The sequence below is a fragment of the Sorex araneus genome, chromosome 1 (assembly GCF_027595985.1).
Source record: "Sorex araneus isolate mSorAra2 chromosome 1, mSorAra2.pri, whole genome shotgun sequence".
NCBI lineage: Eukaryota > Metazoa > Chordata > Mammalia > Eulipotyphla > Soricidae > Sorex > Sorex araneus.
The window spans coordinates 272,791,592-272,813,572 of record NC_073302.1 but is presented as its reverse complement, the minus strand read 5'-3'; the positions used below and the strand labels follow the sequence as shown (position 1 = coordinate 272,813,572).

At 42.2% G+C, this 21,981-nt stretch overlaps 1 protein-coding gene across 2 annotated transcripts in view; it reads right to left on the bottom strand.

The window, feature by feature from the left end:
* Positions 1-15,066, bottom strand: part of SLAIN1 (SLAIN motif family member 1) — a 54,405-nt gene extending 39,339 nt beyond the window's left edge. For both annotated transcript variants that reach the window (XM_055118865.1, XM_055118871.1), the window contains exon 1: positions 14,183-15,066. In XM_055118865.1, the coding sequence (XP_054974840.1) occupies positions 14,183-14,826 (644 nt within the window). In that variant the 5' untranslated portion in view covers positions 14,827-15,066. The remainder of the gene's footprint in view (positions 1-14,182) is intronic.
* Between the last annotated feature and the right edge of the window lie 6,915 nt (positions 15,067-21,981).

The following is a 21,981-nucleotide window of genomic DNA, read 5'->3' as shown; positions in this document are numbered from 1 at the left end:
GGAATTTAACTTACCTCTCACAGAGAAAACAAACACCCAACATTTGCAATAGAAACTGCCAAAGGACAATGCCAAATCCCCAAATATGCCGCAGCATGTTGGGGGGAAAAAGATGATAAGTAAGCAACTACATCCTAGAGAGCTTGAGATCAGCAATTTTCATTACTAATTAAGCCTGAAATAAAACTCACAAACAAGAGCAAATCAGTTACTATCAACTTTAAAAAATATATATTGCATTAAATTTTATTTTGGACTTGGATCTCATTATAGTAATAATCATGTCATACCTGTCATTAATCACTGTCACTGTCATCCCGTTGTTCATTGATTTGCTCGAGCGGGCACCAGTAACGCCTCCATGGTGAGACTTGTTACTGTTTTTGGCATATCAAATACACCACACTCGACCAACCCGGGTCTGATTCCCCCATCCCTCTCAGAGAGCCCAGCAAGCTACCGAGAGTATTTTCAACCGCACCGCAGAGCCTGGCAAGCTACCCATCGTGTCATTTTAATAAAACTTTTTAAAAGTTCTGTGCTAATATATTTTGAAGTTTACATGAAATAGGTAAAGCCTAGATATGTTAGGAAAAAAATTTCCCCAACACTTTATCCAAATATCGTGGTTTACAAAGTTTTTCATGATGATTTGTTCCAGGCATTCAAGATTCCAACCCCAATCCCACCACCGTCTCCAATTTTCCCAACCACCCCTCAAGCCTGCTCCTATAGCAGGCCCACAATAATTTATATTGCTTACTACCAATAAATTGCTAATGGAATAATCAAAAAATACTTCCTCATGGGAAAATTAGTGAAAATTGTTGTATCTCACTCACATCACAGTCAGTCCTTATTTGAGGGAGTATAAAGACGTTACAAGTTAAGCCTTCGGTGTTCATGTTTATGTAAGTTGAGACTGTTGGGCTTCTAGTTACTATGAACTTCCAATCGAGTATCTTCTCCACTCCCAATCTTTACTAAGCTCAATGTGAGCTTCCTTCTCATTGAACCCACCCGGGGCTCAGAGAGGCTAAATTTTCAGGTCCTCGCCAGACCTAGATCCACAGGACCCACTGCAGCCACAGCGAAGGTGTTTTTCTCACCAATAATAGACTCCTGTTGCACAAAAGGTTTATTTTCAGGATAAATATGAGAGTTTTCCATTTGTGGAATATAAAGAAACAGAATGGGAGAGACTTACACCCAAGAATAGTAGAGATGAATACCAGGAAGATTGCTCCAAGGCTTGGAAGCCAGCCTCACATGCAGGGGGAAAAGGCAGCTCAGATAGACCACCAAGTATGGGGTGCTTGGAGGACCCGCTCGGGATGGGAGATGAGTGCTGAAAGTAGACTACAGAAGGGATGATGGCAATTCAATACCTCTACTGCAAACCACAACACCCATAAGGAGAGAGAGAGACAGCAAAAGGGAATGCCCTGCCACAGAGGTGGGGTGGGGGAGGGGAGATGGGGTGGGAGTGGTGGGAGAGACACCGGGATCACTGGTGGAAGGATGGGTATTCGATTATTGTATGACAAAGAAACATAAGCACAAAAGTTTGTAAGTCCGTAACTGTACCCCACGGTGATTCATTACAAAATTTAAAAAATAATAAAAAAATAAAATGTGAATAGTGTAAAAGCACACAAAAAATGAGTTTTCTGTAAAACAATGTAAAAGGAAGAAGTAAAAGGGCAGAGACTATGCTCAGCGGTAGAGCGGAACATCCTGGCCATGAAAAGGAAAGAGAAGAGATGGAGAAGGGAAAAAAGGAAGAGGGAGAGGAACACTGTGGCTCTTGTAATTATGATCTATAAATTTGTATTCTAATTACAAATCTCATTAAAAAATACTCCAACATTGCTGCAGTTCTAATGAGCACATGTTCCTAAAATAACACCCTTCAGTATTCACTCTTCTGTGGCAAAAGAGACTTATCAAGGAATTATTAACTTAACCAAAATTGGATCCCCTTCCCCCCACATCCACACTAACACTGGTGGTGGTGGTTCTTTTTCATATACGAAGACTCTGTGGTGTGAGGTTATAACTCATTATTGTTTTGATTTACATCTCCCTTATGATTAGTGACACTGAGCATTTTTTCATATGTCTTTTGGTCATTAGTATGTCATCTTGGAGGAAGTTTCTGTTCATCTTTTCTCCCCACTTGAAAGAAACTATTGATGGGGTTGGGTGTTTTTGTGTAGTTCCATCATTTTTAAATATATCTTGGATATTAACCCTTCCTCAGAGGAGTGATGGGCAAAGACACACCCAGTCTGTGGTCTTTGTATTTCGGTCACCAGTTCATTTGAGGTACAGTAGCTTCTGAATGTAGCCCCATTTCTTTATCTTTGCTTCTGTTTCCTTGGTCAGTCTATTGACTCCTTAAAGATGCCCCTAGGTTCAGTGTCGTGGAGACTTCTGACTATATTTTTCTCAATATATCTTATGGATTCAGGTTTGATGTTGAGGTTTTAATCCATTTTGATTGGACTTTTATGCATGGTATGAGAAAGGGGTCTGAGTTCATTCTTTTTTGGCATGTGGCCAACCAATTTTCCTGTTACCAATTTTTTAATTGTTATAAAGTTGTTCACAATAAGTCATTTCATTCAATATTCCAACACCAATCCCACCACCAGTACACCAGTACACCATTTGGAACTGGAATTGAGTTGGACTTGAGTTCCCATTTGACCTAGCGATCCACTTCTTAGAATATACCCACAGAGGACCAAGAACAAAATTGAGATATTTGTACACCCAGGTTACTTGCAGCTAAGAGCCAAAATCTGGAAACAAGCCAAGTATCCAGAAATAATGACAGGATAAATTATGGTGCATATACACAGTGGAATATTACTGGGCTGTAAGAAAAGATAAAACCATGCAGTTTGATGCTACATGGATGTGTCTGGAGAATACGTGCTGAGTGAAGTCAGTCAGAGGAACAGAGACCAACACAGAATGTGCTCTCTACATACAAGGAAGCATGTAACTTGTGGGGGTCGAAGGACAGGCCAGGGAAGGGACTACACCTATGGGGAAGGGAGGTGTTCAGCCAGGAGGAGGGAAAGTGGAAAGGTAGCACAGAGTTCGGCATGAAACTGATGTGTAACAGTTCTACAAACCACAGTGCAGAGTTACTGAAAAAAGCACCTTCATAGAGGCAGACTGGTAGGTGGGAGGCAGCTAATGGAAGGAAAGGGACCCCAGTGAAGGGACTGATGGTGAAACATTCTATGCCTGAAACAAACCCAACCATGAATAACTTGGTAGTTCACAATGACTAATGAAAAAAAAAAAGTGATTCTGATTTTGATTCTAATCATCCTTCTGTTAGAGACGTTCCCTAGTTTATCTTACCACCATACTCACATTCGTGGAGAAAGTTTACGCAGTGCCTCCTTGGAAATCTACCTTTTTTAGTAAACAAACAAAGAAAGCATCCCCACTTGCACCCAAGGTTATTACTTACCCTCACCCAGCCCCTGTGTCCCCCCAGCAGGTGGTATCGCCACTTTGGGGAAGCACTGCCTTAGAGGGTAAAATTATATTCCTGGGCTTCACCTCCATCTACTACAACAAGACTATCACCAAGCTCTATACATTGCTTCTAACAGAGCCCAGACTGTCCGGTGCTAGGTATTTTCACTTCTACTCCCGAGTCAAGGTTAGGTGGGGCCAGCTGTCTCAACATGGCTTCCTCCAGGCCTCAGGGCACATGCTAAACTGTGAATACTTGGCTCCAGGTAGGTATACTCTCAGGAGGTTTGGGCTGGACCCGAAAATGTGCGTGTCTGACAGTTTCCAGCATCAGCTGCTGACTCGGGAGCACCCGCTGAGATGACAGCCTGAGCTATGCCAGTCATGGTAATTCCATCATTCCCATTTGCCCACAGACTTGCTTAGGTACAAACCCTGGGTAAAAATCCCAGCGAAAATGGAAAAAACGGAATGTGTTCCCTCTACTATGTCCCTCAGAAGTATAAAATATTTAGCTCAGGAGAGAAAGATGAACCTAAGACAAGGCCTAGAAATACTCAAACTTGAACCTGTAATATGCCCCAGTCCCTAGTAAAATGCACCAGTTTCTGCCCACGCAGAGCTTTAGATCAACTTCAACACCACCTTTCTGGGTGTAAACACACAACCAATAATAATGGCAATTTGGCATATTCCTTCTAAATGAAATCCTAACACTAAAGGATGAAGAAAAAAAGAGGAGAAAAACAGCTCAAAGAATAGATGAAAATCTACAGACAACAATAATCTGGCATCAAGTGGGAGCAAATTTTGCACACAAAACAAAATGAGGATATGAGACATTTTCTTTATTCTTTAAAGAAGAAATTACTCAGCACAGACAGAGTCAGTGGATGAGTTTGGAAGGTCAAGGGAACAAGTATCCTTGAAGCAAACCAGAGAGATTAACAATGAGAGGAGGTATACAGGGAAGTTAAATTACGACACTGAGGGAGTCCATATCTGATTATTAAAAGTTCTGAAATACATACCAATACACAGAGAAAAGGTTTTTTTTTTTTTGCTTTTTGGGTCACACCCAGCGATGCTCAGGGGTTACTCCTGGCTCTGCACTCAGGAATTACTCCTGTAAGGGCACCCACCAATGTCCAGTATAACTAATGAATAAAGTCTGCCCTGAGGAATAATGTGAACCTGTAGAATACTAGGGATGAAGAAAACAAGAGAAATCACAAGGGCAAATTACTCAAATCACAGTATGGGTTAAAAGCCAGAATATAACAGAAACTTAGGCAAAATGAGGACATTGATTTTCAAATATTAATATGGGTGAAATGACTTCTATACCCAGCCAAACTGTGGATATTATATAAAGAAAGTCCTTTAAAAATAAATAGAATTTCAAAGTAGAATTTATGCAGGTCCTCTTCCTCAGAAACCTATTGGGGTTGACACTTCATTTGATGAAATACCAAAGACTTCTGATACAGGAAATCCAACATGGGTTAGAAATGGAGGCACTCTCAAAACAAGTACTGCATTCCCACCCTAAACACAGTAAAAACTAGAATGATGGGGTTAAGAGCTTCAGAAGAAAGGCACTAGCAAGTAAATAATTAATAAATAGATTTCATGACCATTACACTGCGTTTGATCTACTGAAAAAATTTGTGACACAAGCAGAATGTTTGGACTCGTCACAGAGATGGAAGAGTTACAGAGAAAAGAGAGGTCATTATTAACTCCTGAAGGAACAAGGAAATTGGAGAAAATAATTCAATATACAATTAACAGGCCTTAATAACAGTTAATAACAGTTATCAACATACCCCAGACATTACAAAGAATGTAATATGAAAACCATAAAAACCACTACGATAAGGGAAAGAATGGTTTGGGGCAAAGAAATCTTAGTCTTCATCTTCTAAAACAAGTCTAAAGATGTCTAGAATATAAGGACAACTTTTAGCATCATATATATGTATATGAAGTGATTGTACAGCATTTAATAAAAAGATTGTTTAAAAATACAGAAGAGGGGCTGGAGTGATAGCACAGCAGGTAGGACGCTTGCTTTGCACAATGCTGACCCGGGTTCGAATCCCAGCATCCTATATGGTCCCCTGAGCACCACCAGCAGTAGTTCCTGAGTGCAGAGCCAGGAGTAACCCCTGTGCATCGCCGGGTGTGACCCAAAAAGCAAAAGAAAAATAAAATACGGAAGAATATGGAAGAAAAGAAACAGCTAGAGGAGTACAAAGCTATGCCTATGTGGTTGGTCCCAGAGGTAGGAAAGAGCAAAAGACTACTGACTTATGAATTAAGCCTTGCTATAGGTAAGTATAGCTATTTCTATCCTACTTATTGTATTACTATGCTTAACTTTAAAAGCACTGTGCAAATACATGGTTTACAGAAGTGATGATCTTCAGAAATTGACAACATATAGAATAGCCTTAAGCCTATTTCTACTGAAAAACCTAGAGCTGGATTTCATGAGCAGGGCAGGGGCAGGAGTGTGAGGGTGGGGGGGATACATCACAAATCAACCAGCTACAGATTCCTTTGGTGCAACATATATACCTAATTAGATATGCAAAGAAAAGACCTTTATTTATTCTGGGTTTTTTTGGGGGGTGGTGGTTTTTTTTTTTTTTGCTTTTTGGGTCACGCCCTGTGATGCACAGGGGTTACTCCTGGCTCATGGACTCAGGAATTACTTCTGGCAGTGCTCGGGGGATCATATGGGATGCTGGGAATTGAACCCGGGTTGGCCGCGTACAAGGCAAACTCCCTACAAGCTGTGTTATCGCTCCAGCCCCAGACCTTTATTTATTCTGATTCAAATCTCCTAGAATGTCATAAAAATCACCTTATTTACTTCTATTACAATGTTGGCAATATATATATATATAAAACATCTTATTTTATCATCATTTTAATGCAACATAGCTCCCTAGTGACTTTCAAATTACTGCTTCAAATTCTAGAATTTCATGGTATCTATGAGAGGTATAGAAAATCTTTATTCTAAACCTTAATGTCTTCAAATATTAGAAAAGCTACGACCATTTAAAATGCTGCAGTCTAATTTTTCTTAGCCAATTTCTTTATTTCTAATTACTGCCAAGGGCACATAGCTAGAAACTACAATCTTCCTCACACTCTACCCCACCCCCACCCTGCCACCCAATTTCATTCCTGATCCCATGATTTAATAGGTGTGCTAATACTGGAATATTAGAAGTAATTTTCAAATCCCATTATAATAACCCTGAAGGCTTTTAATGAAGTATCACAACCACTGGGGTGGGGGGGGGGGTACACTTCAGTTATTCTCAAGTGTTTGCTTCCAAAGTCATCCTTTTGTAGAAAATACATAATTAAATAGACCGGTGACTGCAAAGTAATACATGGCAATTTTCAGACAAGTACTTCTAAGCACTTTCAATTACACATTTTATTCTAAGGAAAGCTAAGGCATCGGTACAGATGAGTGCCATCCATCTTCAGTCAGTTCCCAGTATGTGAGTCACTGGCAGCTGCTAGGGTCAAACTACACAGTGGCTGCCAAGCCAAGGGACTAGCTCTAAGCTATTCAAAAGATACACTGTCACTGTATCACTATCATCCCATTGCTCATCAACTTGCTTGAGTGGGCACCAGTAACGTCTCCATGGTGAGACTTGTTACTATATTTTGGCATATCGATATCGAATACGCCAAGGGTATCTTGCCAGGCTCTGCCATGCGGGTAAGATACTCCCGGTAGCTTGCTAGGCTCTCTGAGAGGGGCGGAGGAATCGAACCCGGGTCGGCCTTGTGCAACGCAGTCTGCCTTTTAGTTACTGAGCTGCCCTATGGCACAGTCACTGCCCCCAGTCCACAGTTAGATCTAAATTTTGGTTTCAGAAGATTCACTGAGTGTTTCCAAGTTTTGCATTCAAAAGACACGTCAATTTTCAGCACTTAATTCATGTCTAGAGTGATCATTCCCTACTATCTTTATAATAGTGGTCCCTTCTCTATCCTAACAGCCTAATTGAATGTAGGTAAAGGTATATACATGACAACCTTTTGGAACCTGTGTTGCAAGCCATAATGTGAGAGAGAGAGAGAGAAAGAGAGAGAGAGAGAGAGAGAGAGAGAGAGAGAGAGAGAGCGCCCATGCGCTAATAAGCAAGAGAGAAAGAGAGAAGGGTGGGGGGAGTACCTGCTATAGATAGGGGTAGGGGGTGGGAAACTAGGGAATTGGTGGTAGGAAATGTACACTGATGAAGAGAAGGTATTGGAAACATTGTATAACTGAAACCCAATCATGAACAACTTTGTTACTATAAGTCAGGGTGAGACATATCAGTACAACTTCTCCCTTTGCTCCTAGAAAACGCCATGTATTTTCAATTAGCATTGTCAGAAAGTTGAAGCACCCTCTGGTCTTTCCACTGAAAATCAATTATACACAGAAACAGTTAGGTGGTCTAATTTAGCAGTGCCATATGTACAGCACGAGGTGTTCAGCAGCTCTGATGAGGACTTGGCAATGATTTCAGCCAGCTGTCCAGGGTCCTGGTGTTACACATGGGTGATGACTATCATTCATTAAATTTTCCTTAATTTGTACATATCACCAGTTTTCCATTGTATAATTAACTATTTTCCTCCTGTTTCTTCCAGTTGGGCAAGTCAAAAATCCCGGTCACATTCCTTTTACAGACGTCTCAGTATTCTGTTAACTGCCACTCCTCCAAAATTAATGCCTCTTCACATGGCTACATTTTATATTAGCTGGCTTTGTTTTGTTTGGGAGTCACACCCGGTGGTGCTCAAGCTTTACTCCTGGCTCAGTGCCCAAGATGCCAAGCAGTGCCAGGAATCAAACCCAGCCTCCCACATGAAAAAAAAAATGCATCCCAGCCCTGCACAGTCCCCACAACAAGCTGCCTATTTCTTTTCTTTTTTTTTTTTTTTGAGTCATATCTAGAGATACTCAGGCATTCCTCCTGGAGGTGGTGCTCGGGGGGACCATATGGGATGCAGGGGATCAAGTCCGGGTTGGCTGTGTGCAAAGCAAACACCTCCCTGCTGTACTACTGCTGGGAATTGAACCCAGCCCAAGGTGCCTATTTCTTCCTCGCCCTTTTCTGATGGCAGGATTGTCTTGCACCCTGAAGAGCTCAGGACCTCATTTTCCCCAGTGTCACCCTGGTTTCGGGCAGCTATGCTTTTCCATCCACTCTGGCCCGCCCACTTTGTGTTCAAGTCATAGAAACTGCATTTTTTTTAAAACTGGCCATAACACACAATCATATAACACACAATTCACTAGTTCCACCCAGTTCGCACACTCATAAAGCTGTACTGGAATCAAAGTTTATTTTGCACGATAGCATGCACTCTGTTCTCACTCATTACTTCATTAAAAAAAAAAAAAAAAGAAAATGTGCTCGGGGGGCTGGAGTGATAGCACAGCGGGTAGGGCATTTGCCTTGCACGCGGCCAACCCAGGTTCGATTCCCAGCATCTCATATGGTCCCCTGAGCACCGCCAGGAGTGATTCCTGAGTGTAGAGCCAGGAGTCAGCCCTGAGCATCTCAGGTGTGACCCAAAAACCCAAAAAAATAAAAAATAAAAAATAAAGAAAATAAAAAAGAAAATGTGAGCCAATCCACTAATGGGCTACAATTAAGCTTGGGGAGTGGGGGCGAGTACCAATGGTATAAACACACCTGAGTCAATATAAATTAACTGAATTTGAGTCTTCAAAGAATTACTGAAAGAGTGTTTTTCAGTTCACATAAGTCTTTTCAGCGGCTCACCACTGGAATAAGAGACATGCAGCAATAGGTCATGGAAAAGTCCAGCATGAAGTTAATGGGTGTCACTGTGGCCAATTCTATTTGCATGCTGGTGCTTCTTAGCCTGGGGACAAGTCTCTGACAGATCAGTACATCACTCAGTCATAATGTGTCCTATGGATCCAACGAGAACTTTGCTCTTTCATTTGCTCTAGAGAGTCAGCTTCTCCCCTTCACTTTCCAGCCTATGGTTTCCCCCACCCTGGTGAATGACTGCTGCCAAATCAGTGGGAAGATCACCCCAGAATCTGCAAAACAGGACTTGAAATTTATTCTGTTAGAATAATGGGGTACAGGATCAAGGGGATATGCACATGTGAGGGGTTCAGATTCCATCTCTGGCACTGCCTGGTCCCCCTAGACCTCGCTGAGAGCAAGCTAAGAGCTCAGATTCAGATATCACCTCCAAAGAAAAAGAAGCAAGCAGACGAACTAGACTTACGAACTAAGATTTTGAAACCCCAACTTTAATTTTCTGAAACACTCAATGCTAGCTAGCTGCACTGCGCTAAGAAAGCCAGGGTGTACTAAAGCAAAAAATATTTTAACCAAGACAAATATTTGGAAAAAACTAATTGTTTTGTTTGAAAGTTTTCCATCAATATAAAATACAGAATACATCGTTCTCCTTTTATCTAAGGTGTGTGTTTTATAAATTAAAGATACTTGCAGGTTAAGTCATCATGTGGGTTAAAAAATCCTAAGAGACATGACAGATCATTCAGATCTTTCTCTAATGAACTTTCATCCAGCAAACGCTGATTCTACCAGTCCCTACTTTCTTTCTAGACACAATTCTTTGGCCAAACTTTGTTCATGTTGTTAATAAAAGGTAAATAGTGATACTCTAAGGCTTTATTAGGAAAAAAAAAAACAGAAAAAAACTTCTATGGCCTTTGTAAAGATTTTTCCCCTCAAGATATGGCATCTTAGTATAAAGTATCACTACACAAAGGAAAAAACAAATCAAACATCAATTTTGTTTAAGACATCAGGTTGAAATTTAAGAGTGCACAAAAAATTGTAGGTGATACAATGTGGTAACTTAATACTACTACTACTACTTTAACAATGATTCCACTGTTACATAAGTTCAATGCTAGGAAAATGCAAAACTAATATTTGTGTACTGATTTATATACACATATCTATATACATATATGTAATTATGTTTATCTTGAAGGATGTAGAGAATTAACATTAACAGGATTAATTCTGAGTAGTAGCACTAAACTTGGAAACAACCGAAAAAATTTGTACTAGTGACTTCCACAAATTTTTTTCATTTTGGTTTTACAATAAAATGCAAAATTTCAATTTTTAAACACTTAAAAAAAGTGTTTAGGTTTTTAAATACTTTAAAAAGCAGATACTGAGCAGGAGAGATAGTACAGCAGGTAGGGCTCTTGCCTTGCATATGGTTGACCTGGGTTTGATCCCCAGCACCCCAAACAGTCTTCCAAGCCCTGCCAGGAGTGATCCCTGAGCACAAAGTCAGGAGTAAGCTCTGTGTACCTTTGGATTTGTCCTCAAAACAAAATAAATAAAATAATTCTTAAATGAATACTATGTATCTACAAGCTGTTTCTGGACGCACAGAGGAACTTTTCAGGGACACCAAATACAAAGCAGCCTATGTTAAGATTCAGGTTAGAGATGCTTGTGTGCAGTTTGCAACGATGCAAAAGTACACTGTCCAAGAAAAATACAGATGTGAAAATAACAGCAATTGCAGAAAAGTGACTAAATACAGGAGTCTGTTCAAAAGAGGAAAATACTAGATGTTAGTACATATGCACTATCACCAATCAACGTAAAAAGTAAGTGCAATTAAATTTTAAATTCTATTTTTTTTCCTTTTTGGTTCTTGGACCAGACTGGTTGTGCTCAAGGCTTACTCTTAGCTCTGCACTCAGGGGTCACTCATGGCAGGCTCCAGGTGCCAGGGATTGAACCCAGGTTGGCCTCATGCAAGGCGAGTGCCCTAACAATTGTGCTATTACTCTTGCCCCTTAAACGCTAATATCTTAAAAGTACAAGATATGGAAGCTCAAGTTCTAGTTTTTGAAGGACTGTCCATACTGTTTTCCAGAAAGGCTGGACCATTTCTGGGAACATATCCCAAGGATGCAAAAAAGCACAGTAGAAATGACATCTGTACCTATATGTTCATTGAAGCACTGTTCACAATAGCCAAAATACAGAAACAACCCGAGTGCCCTAAAACAGATGACTGGTTAAAGAAACTTTGGTACATCTACACAATGGAATATTATGCAGTTGTTAGGAGAGATGAAGTCATGAAATTGGCTTATAAATGGATAGACATGGAGAGTATCATGCTAGTGAAATGAGTCAGAACTAGAGGGACAGACATAGAAGGACTGCACTCATTTGTGGAGTACAAAATAACATCACATGAGGCTGACACCCAACGACAGTAGATACAAGGGCCAAGGAGATTGACCCATAGCTGGAAGCCTGCTTCATGAGCAGAGGGGAGAAGGCAGATGGAATAGAGAAGGGATCACTAAGAAAATGATGGCTGGAGGAACCAGCTGGGATAGGAGATGCATGCCAAAAGTAGATAATGGACCAAACATGATGACCTCTCAGTGTCTGTGTTGCAAGCCATGATGCCCAAAAGTAAAGAAAGAGTATGGGGAATATTGTCTGCCATAGACACAGGGGGAGGGTGGGAAAGGGAGGGTATACCCAGGATATTGGTGGTGGGGAATGTGCACTGGTGGAGAGATGGGCATTTATCATTGTGAGATTGTAACCCAAACGTGAAAGCTTGGAACTATCTCACAGTGATTCAATAAAATTAAAAAAAAAATTTTTTAAAGTACAGGATATACATGGTGAATTAATAAAAGAATTTAAAAAAAAAGTACAGGATATATGGGGCTGGAGCGACAGCACAGCGGGTAGGGCATTTGCCTTGCACGCAGCCGACCCAGGTTCAATTCCCAGCATCCCATATGGTCCCCTGAGTACCGCCAGGAGTAATTCCTGAGTGCAGAGCCAGAAGTAGCCCCTGTGCATTGCCAGGTGTGACCCAAAAAGCAAAAAAAAAAAAAAAGTACAAGATATACCCCCATCAAAAATGCAAACAAATTTCCTTCAACGTTTTAAGTAGCAAAAAGTTACTAGTGACAACCTAAGAATTATCATGAGTGTATCTTCAGTACCATATTTAGGCTAAAAACAAAAAACATCATAGCCTGGGCTTGGAAAAAAAAAAAAAAGAAAGATGTGCCCTCTGAAGAATGGCTTTAAATTTCAGAAAGCAGTAAATTGTCAAAAATTTTTACAAATTGAGCATAGTCCTCCAAGCTAAAGAGGATGGTGAATAAGCTTGCTTCTTGTATCTTCATATTTTTTGAGTCTCAGAATCTGGCTAAACCAATTAATATGTTTCATAGTGGTGAGTTGCAACATTGAAGAATGTGAAGAAAAAGCAGCACCAGTTTCTACTGGGAAAGCAGCAAGTTCCATCTCCCATTCTCTCAAGTGCAATCACACAATAGGCACAGAGAGTAGAGAAACCTGCTTGGAAAAATTGAAAAGGTCCTTAAAAAGAGGAAAAGGAAAGGTCCTATGGCAAAAATTTCAAAGGCTCTCCCACTACACACATTTGCCAAAGCTACACCATGACTGAACACTGAAGCTTTTACTCATCGGACCTTTTCACCTTCTAGCACAGCAACTTAAGAAAACCTACCAAGACAGCAAAAACCACTCACGCCATTACTATCTTTAAAATAAACAGACTAGAACCTCCACTTCTCATCCTTCCTGGGAAGGAGCACTAAGCAGATGTCAATTGAATAGTTGCCAGCCTCCAATCTTCTGATACCCAATTCAAAGATTCTGTATAAATTAAGTTTATTTCATCTCCCTGTTCTTCCACCATCACTTTAAGTTAAAAAAAAGGAAAGTTCCATGGCCTCTGGCTAACAAGGTGCCTTGAAACTGCCGACCCATTCCCTATGAAGCGCTTTATTCTGAACACCTTTATGCCAATGTGGTTAGTTAGCACTTTTGAAACAGCAAGTCAGGAACATTGTCCGCCTGCAGCCCAATCACGAATAACTTCGTAACTTTGTAATTCACAGTGATGCAATAATTAAAAAAGAAACGGCAGGTCAGTCCCTGAAATGACAAGTATCGTCGATGGGCAGGAGGCGAAGTGCGGACATCTGCCTGCAGGAAAGTAAGTGCAAGACAACCCTGCAGAGAGAGAGGACCGCCGGGAGTGAGCCCTCAGCGCAGAGCCAAGAGCCTGTGATGCGCAGCGCCAGATGTGACCCCAAACAAGCAACTGCCGCCACCAGCAGCAGCAAGTGCAAGCCAGAGAATCCCTAAGGAGAGATCCATCACTGGGCAGTTTGAGGTGCCTGGGGAGGAGAGACCCGCACGCAAACCCTGTCCAGCCAGCGACCTTTCGGCGAAATCCACAGAAACAGATGCAGAGGCGGAGGCTAACCCCCTCTCCCGGGCCCCCAGAAAACGCAGGTTAAGTGCAGATCGCGCCATAGACAGACAAGATGGCATATCTTGCAATTAAGGCGAGGGCGGTGCTTGGGAGCCCCCAGGATCGCAGCAGAGCGCTAAGGCGATGGAAAGGGGAAGCAGCCCATGCCCAGCTGGGTCGGTCTGAGCTAGAAGAAATCAGGTTTCCGCCTTAGAGAGAAGCCAGTTCTGCCCGGGACCTGCCGGGATGTGGGGGTGGGAGGGGAGGATGCTACACATCCGGGGGGGGGCGGAGGTCCCCGCGCCCGCCCTCCCTGAAGACCCGGGGTGCCGCAGGGCTGTACCAGGTGTAGTTGTCTCCGTCCCGCCAGGCGGCCACGCTGTCCAGGTCCAGCGGCTCCACCTCGTCGAGCAGCGTGGGGGGCGGCGAGGGCGGCGTGGCGGCTCCCCCGGGCGGCGAGCCCGCGCCCCCCGGCTCCGGCCCGCCGCCGCCCGCGCCGAAAAAGCCCGCGGCGGGCTTGAAGTAGACGAAGGGCGCCTCGGGGGGCTGCGCCAGGCTGCAGAGCAGGGAGGGCGCGGGGCTGGGCAGGCAGTAGGTGCCCGGGAACGCGGGGCTGGAGCCGCCGCCGCTGCTGCTGCCGCTGCTGCTGCCGCCGCTGCTGTGGCCGCCGCCGCCCCCGGTGCCCAGCGCCAAGCCGAGAGCCAGGCCCCCCGAGGCAGCGGCGGCAGCAGCCGGGGGGCTCCGCGGACTCAGCGGGCTGCAGGCCCCGGCAGGGGGCGGTGCGGCGGGCGGCGGCGAGGGCAGCAGCAGCAGGTGCGGGGCGGCGGCCGCGCTGGCCGCGCGACTCCGCAGCTGCTCGTTCTGCTTCTCCAGCTTGCGCACCAGCTCCTGCAGCTTCTTCACCTCCAGCTCGGCGTTCACCACGGGCCCCGAGCCCGCGCCGGAGCCGCCCCCCGGCGAGGCGCATTTCACCTGCTCCGCCATCATCGTGGGCTCCCGCGGCGCCGCCGCCGCCGCCGCCGCCGAGGACGCTGCGGGGTGCGCGCGCGGCGGTCGGCTCCCGGGGCCGCGGGGAGGCTTAGGGCTCCGGCTCGGCCACCGCGGCCGGGGACGCGCAGCGAGCTGGGGCGGCGGCCGGCGCGGCTCTTCGCATCAGCACCGGGGCCCAGCCTCTGGCCCAGGCAGCCGCCGCCGAGCCGCTCTGCACATGCTCAGAGCGTCCCTCCAGTCCCCTGGGCGCGCGGCGGCTCCGGGTTTTAGCCACGGCCCCGGGGCGGGGCGGGGCGCGGGCTCCAGGGGGCGGGGACGGGGCGGGGCGAAGGCCCGGGGGCGGGGCCTGCCCGGGTCGGGGGCGGGGGACTGCGGGACCACCGCCCCCGCCCACGTAACCTTGCCCCAGGTGCCTTGCTGCGACCTGGCCTCGGCGTTCCCGCCACTGGTCCTTCCTCCTGCAGCTGCGGCGCGCGGAGGCTGCACATCCCTAGTGGATGTGGAGCCAGGGGCTGGGTGCCAAAGAGGCCGCGCTGCAGGTGTCTCCTCCCCAGGTGGGCACGTCCTGCAGTGGCTGGTTTGTCTTCCTAGAGAGCACTGGGATGCTGGGATGCTTGATGGTCCGACCTGCTAGCTGCTAGCGAGTGAAACCTATAGGGAAAAAACACACACACAAAAAAAACCCTAAAGGCTGCAAGACGTTTTAGGAAACGGAAATAGATAAGCGCGAGAGAAAGGCTTTGAGAGGATGCTGTTGATGCCTTCCTTGGTGGTTCAGAAACAAAATGGGGAGAGGAGGCAGAAGAGAAAGAAGAAAACCTCTCTAAATGAAAGGTTTAAAAGAGGAGAGGGAGAGAGAGAGAGAGAGAGAGAGAGAGAGAGAGAGAGAGAGAGAGAGAGAGAGAGAGAGAGTGAGAGTGGCCAGGTGCCTTTAGTTTATTCTAAAACTGTCTAATACGAGCTATTCAGTTACCACCAAGAGTTGCGTGAAGAAATGGAGCGCATTCTTCTATATATGCCATCCATTCATTAATAAAGGTCTGGGAGCGCCTAATTCTGTGCCAGATTCCCCTTTTTTAAAGAGTGGTGCATACTAGCAATAAACAGGCAGAAATCATTATGGGAGAAACATGAGTAAAATTGTGTAGTGCTCCATCTGTTCAATGATTTACAAGCTATTAAAGTCAGGCTTCCTGGGGTGAGGGAGTGTCACAAAACCTTAGGATTCAGCCCCAACACCCCTAATCTCACTGCAAATCTGTTTTTTCAGCAAAAGTATTGGATGGAGTTTCATTCCATTTTGTTGACTTAACATTGTAAATGTTCAACACAATCATAGAATTCTGAATGCTGTGATGAGAAAAGCCCACAGAGCAGGTTTTTATCCTCTTGGGAACTGACATTCCAGGCTTTGCCACAATGTAACCCGTCCCTCTGGAAGCATGAAGCCCATTGTATGCATTGGGTTTAAATATGGGAGATTTTTCCATTTAGAAACATTGTGTCTGTCCAGTTGTCAGCCTATCTGGCAAGTTTCAGTGGGGTAGGGAGAGTATTCTGCATTTTATAAGGTTGGTGAGAACTTCCAGGATTTACATGAGTATGGGTGATAACAACCTGAACATTCCCACCTGGCTTGCAACTTGCTAGCCAGCTACCTAACCACCTGTGCCCCCTATCACCTATCCAAGTTTCACTGGATCTTCAGGATATTCGAGCTCTTACTAAAACCTGGAGAAGTGGAATAATACTACAGAAAGTCCTAAGCAAGAATCTATTGAAGGATTTATCCGCATGCTCAGTGGCAGATGCGGGTAGCAGTATCCCTGCAACACAAAGAAAGGGAGAGGACAGACACAATGAGAACAAAGAGCTGCTGGGTTTCCCATTAGCAAAAGAAATTGGGAATAGTCATGTAATAGTGAAGACAGCAAGAACTGGGATGTGAAGAAAATCGGTTGTTTTCGCTGCACAATTTATATACGCTAAAGGAGAGATAAACAGCCTGCTCCTCCCCCATTCCCCAGTAAGAGCTCTAGCATACATTCAAGCAACCAGTAGTTCCGCTAAATGCTAAAGACCTGTATTTTCCTATTGACATTTATAATCCAAGTCTTTATTGTTTAAAAAGCATCCACTGAAATTTAGACATAGGATAGAAACAAACTGTAGTGGCCTCATTTTCTAGTCTGCATTCCTTCTCTGTAAAGACAAATTCACCCTCTTTGTGTTTTAAAAAATGTGAAATCATTCATGTCAAGGAAAAAATGTCAAATGATTTCTTTCCATTTCTTTCCCCTACCCCCTTCTGCGAATTAAGCAGCCACACAGACCAGATCACACTCAAATGCACACTGATTGTAAGTGGGTATCCCCAGGATGCCAGGTCTCTTTAACACATAATTAAAGAGGTTGATGGTGTCAAGGTTTTAATTAAGCAGTCTTGATTTTTTATTTTGATGCTAATGTACAGGTTTTATGTTTGGAAAGAAGTTGCATTCATAGTTACTCAATTTAAATATTTTCAAGTAAAACATATAAGGGATTTCAGAGGCTTACAAAGAAGATATGAGAAGTTAGTATGTAGGTCTCATTAAAAATTTTATACTTTAAGGCTTCATTAGAAACACCGTGAGTGGATGAGAAATATTCGTATAGTCATATAGTCAAAACATACAAAGAAATGCATGTTTCTTCACTGAGTCTCATTCCTTCCTCTCTGTGGTCACTATTCACTCTAGTGGATTTTTTAATTAATTATTTTTTATTAAGACACTGTGATTTACAAAATTAGACAGAGTTGAGTTCCAGGCATGCAATGTTGCAGCACCAACCCCATTACCATTGTCAAGTTTTCTCCACCACTGTCCCCAACTCCCTCTCATCCCCCAGTTGCCTCCTTGACAGGTGTTTTTAAGTTTGGAGGTTGTAGATTAGATCTGAAGCTTTGAGGACTGTTGGTAACTCTGGTGAATTTTAAGAAAGAAAAGAGATTGAGTTTTTTGGTGTTTTTCACACATTGTTCTAACAGTACCTATAGATGTATTAACAACTCAGTCATGGAATTGCAAAGGCAGTGTTGTTTTTGTGAATTTGTAAGCTTAATTCTCCAAGAAATCTAATAGCCTGATATTCCAGTTCTACAGAAAAAGCAAGGTTACTTGCCCAAATTCGGTCATAACAATTCTTGGCCACTTACTTGTTGCCCACTCACACCTCTCCTCCTAACCAAGTCATGGAATAAAATCCTCCCAAAGCAAGTCCCATATATCTTCAATGTAGATTTTTCATCAATACATTGGACTTACCTCAATATGAGCACTCATATGATTCATTCAATTTGGTAGAGTCAATTATTGCAGGAAGAGAAAATCATCCAATGTTTAACTAAGATCAAAGATCTCCAACTGTGCTTTCAAGTTGAATTCAGAAAGACTATGACATTTGATTTTTTTCAGTCCCAAGCCCTTGGGTACAGACTTATTTGAAAAAAAAATTGCACATGAAACATTAGATATTTTGGTGCTTGGAGTATTATGTAAAGGTGGTAGATTTTTGTTGCGGTTGCTACAAAGCAACTGAATATATTCAGCTAACAAGGATATATGTGTTAAATATTATCTCAAGTTAAAAGATGACTTAAACTCATCATCTTGCACTTTAACAAAACAAGTGTATGATGAATCTCAGTGTCAAGTTTTCTCCACCACTGTCCCCAGGCTCCACCTCATCCCCCAGCTGCCTCCTTGACAGGCGTTTTTAAGTTTGGCTGTTGTAGATTAGATCTCATGCTTTGGTAACTCTGGTGAATTTTAAGAAAGAAACGAGATTGATTTTTGGTGGTTTCCACACATTGTTCTAATAGTACCTATAGATGTATTAACAACTCAGTCATGGAATTGCAAAGGCAACGTAGTCATCAAGTTGTCAGTCATCAAATGCATCCTGGACATTAATGTTTAGCCATACAGAATAGACTGGGTCTATTCAGGTCGACACAACTCTTATACAGTGCCTGCCACTGTGGTAAGCACAGAGCAAAGAAACACTGACACTTATTTTACAAGAAATGAATAAATAAATACATTTTCAAGTTCCTATTAGAACTCAAACAAGGACCTAATTAGTTATTTCCATAATCCTCACTTATCATTTGGGAACAATACAGGATAATAAGAAGACTATTTCCCCCCACACACCAACATAACTGATTATTTCACATCTGATCCAATTATTAGGTTAAGAAAATGCTCCAACCAATGATTGTATTTTAATGTAAGAGTATAAACTTGAGAGAAAACAAAAATACACAATCAGAATTTATGTAAATAATCTTTGTGGGCTTTGATCTATTCTGACCACACCTAACTCTTATTACTGAAACTCATGCTGATAAACCATATAATTATACTGCATAAAGTCCTATAGAGTAGTAGTTATAACCACATACTAGTAATAATACTCATCTAAAGCTATACTTGGCGAAGTCCCTTTTATTAAACTACTTATCACTTGCCTATTATTCCCAAGTCACGATGCTAGATGATTTTTTTAAAAAGTGAGTAGAACTGTCTATATCACCAAGACCTTATCTAGTTATCTAGTTGGAGAAAGCAGCACAAAAATGAAGTTCAAATAGAAGTACATACTACCAGGCTTAGTATGTATGATGGGTGTTATGTTGGAAATACAGGTCAACAGCAGAGGGATCTGTGCCCAAGAAAGAACAATTAATTTTATGTGAAGTGTTGGGGTTGGCTTCTTATAGAAAACCAAATTTCACTTGGTTGACCTTATCAAGTTGTAAGACACTGGGACAAGTATTGTGATACTCATTTATCAGGTGGATTTCCAGCAGATGAAGTCAACTACAGAATCAAGATACAAGTCTCAGCTCTCAAGTTTGGTCATTAGTGGTTTCTTTGTGCTCAGTTTGTATGCTTTGCTTTTTGGGTTTGTTTGTTTGTTTTGCAACTTTTGGGGTCACATCCGATGATGTCCAGAACTTATTCCTGGCTCTGCAGTCAGAGATCACTCCTGACAGCACTCAGGGGATGATATGGGATGCCAGTGATCAAACCTGGGTCAGTCACGTGCAAGGCAAACACCTTACCTGCTGCACTATCACTCTGGCCCTATTATTTTTGTTTTTATTTTTTCTTTAACCACTCACATATCTATCACACCTATTAGAATAAAGTGTTTTGCTATTTGTCTTTAAAAAGTTATCACCAATGTTTCTAAGTCCTTAATTCAAATGAACTCATTTATTTATCAAACAAGTTGTAGAGGTACCTTCTATTATAATTCCCGTTCTTATAAATGAGGAAACAGGCACAGAGAAGTCAAACACTCTGCCCAGAGTTAGCCAGCTAGTAAGTGTCACAAAGCTGGAATTTGAAGTTGGATAGTCTGACTTTAAACGGACTCATCTTCAGGCGGCCAAAACAGGAAACGTCCTAAGTGCCAGCATTTCTTAGGCTACGCAGAGCAGGAGACTCTGATTTAGCAGGTGGTCTAGCTACTGACTTATTAGTGAAAAATCAATGACCAAAAGTGCCTTGAAAAAGTCTGATTTACTAATGAGAAAATATTAATGGAAACATTAAGCACAGATTAGAAAGCAGGTTTCCAAGATGAACAAAATTGCCAGTGCTGGTACAACATTTTGTCACAGCACAATGGCTATTCATTCAATGCTTATTTCTTTCGGCACAGATGACAAAACAGCATGAACTATCTCTGCTTTGTTTTGCATTGCTAGCCATTTGGATTTTCAAATGTCAATACCACTCCAGAGAATACTCAAAATAAACCCTGTCACAGCTAATGTTGGACCTGAAACAAATGGTTCTTAGAGGTAATTTAAAATCCAAAAAAAATTCTTTAAGGGAATTAATTCAAAATCTGAAGTCAACCATATAGTTTATATAGAACAAGTTTTTTCTCTTCTTAGAAATAAGCATGCAAGACTACTTAAAGCTTAAAGAGTAGCATACTTAAAAGCATCTTTTGAGTCTTTTTTCAAAGTTCGTCAACTTTATAAGAGGAAAATGAATCCAGTATGACTTGAATTTTGCTGGCAAGAATGAGGGATTTATCCTCCACACTGAGTGTCTAATGTGAGCTTTTGAATGTGTGCATATTTAGAATAACATATTTTATTTTCCTCAAAAGTTTCTCTAATCATAAAAGTCTATGTGGTAATTTCCTTTAACTCAATATTTTTTCTTTGCTATTTCCAGAGCTTTTGTTAACCCCCTTATGTGTAAATAAATAAATACATAGATAGATAAATAAATAAATAAAAATCTCACTGGACTATTACAAGGCTCAAAAAGGTCAGAAATCATACAGCACACCTGAGTCATAAGTTTTCCTAAGACAGTGGAGGTTATAGTTATCCTTCAAGGAACAAATCTAAAGGACAAAACTGGCAGAATTTAAATGGTAATGGAAAGCCACATAGAGAAAACAATGCAGCTTTCTTTGGGCAAATGATCACATTTCTAGAAGGTAGGAACAAGATTCAAGGAAGGCATCGCAAGGTTATCCAAAACTTCCTGTGGTGAGTGCCTAATCATGGTCCATGCATATGATAGTTTAGAAAAGAATAATAATTATGACTTAAATAATGACATGTATTAAGCTATATATCTCTAGTTCATTCACTTAGACAGTGATTACAATCATGTCAGAAGATTGTGTCACCATAATTATATGTATGATTTTTTTCCTTATCTGCAGAATTACTTTTGTTTATTTTCAGAAAAGAAGACATGTATTGACTAGTAGTGAACAGTTTGTTGAAGATAAGTATCTTCATCAAAATAGAATGCAAAAAGTTCAGAATGTATAGCCAATTTGGTAAGAGATGGGAGAGTTAGCTATGCAGGAGGTTTTATAGTTTTAAAACTAGCCTAAAGCATTTGTATCTAGACTTAAGACTTCATTTGTTAGCATTTGTAATGCATTTTGTTAGTAATGGAAAAGCAGTGGCTCTTAGCTCACAGATGTTTCTTCAAAAGTATAGAGAGACAAAAGAACAAAAAATCAAATATCATTTTAAAAACATAAACTTGTTCGGTCATTAGGTCAACCGAGTGCAAATGCAGCTCCAAAGAAAATCTAAGATAATTCAGGTTGTAAAAG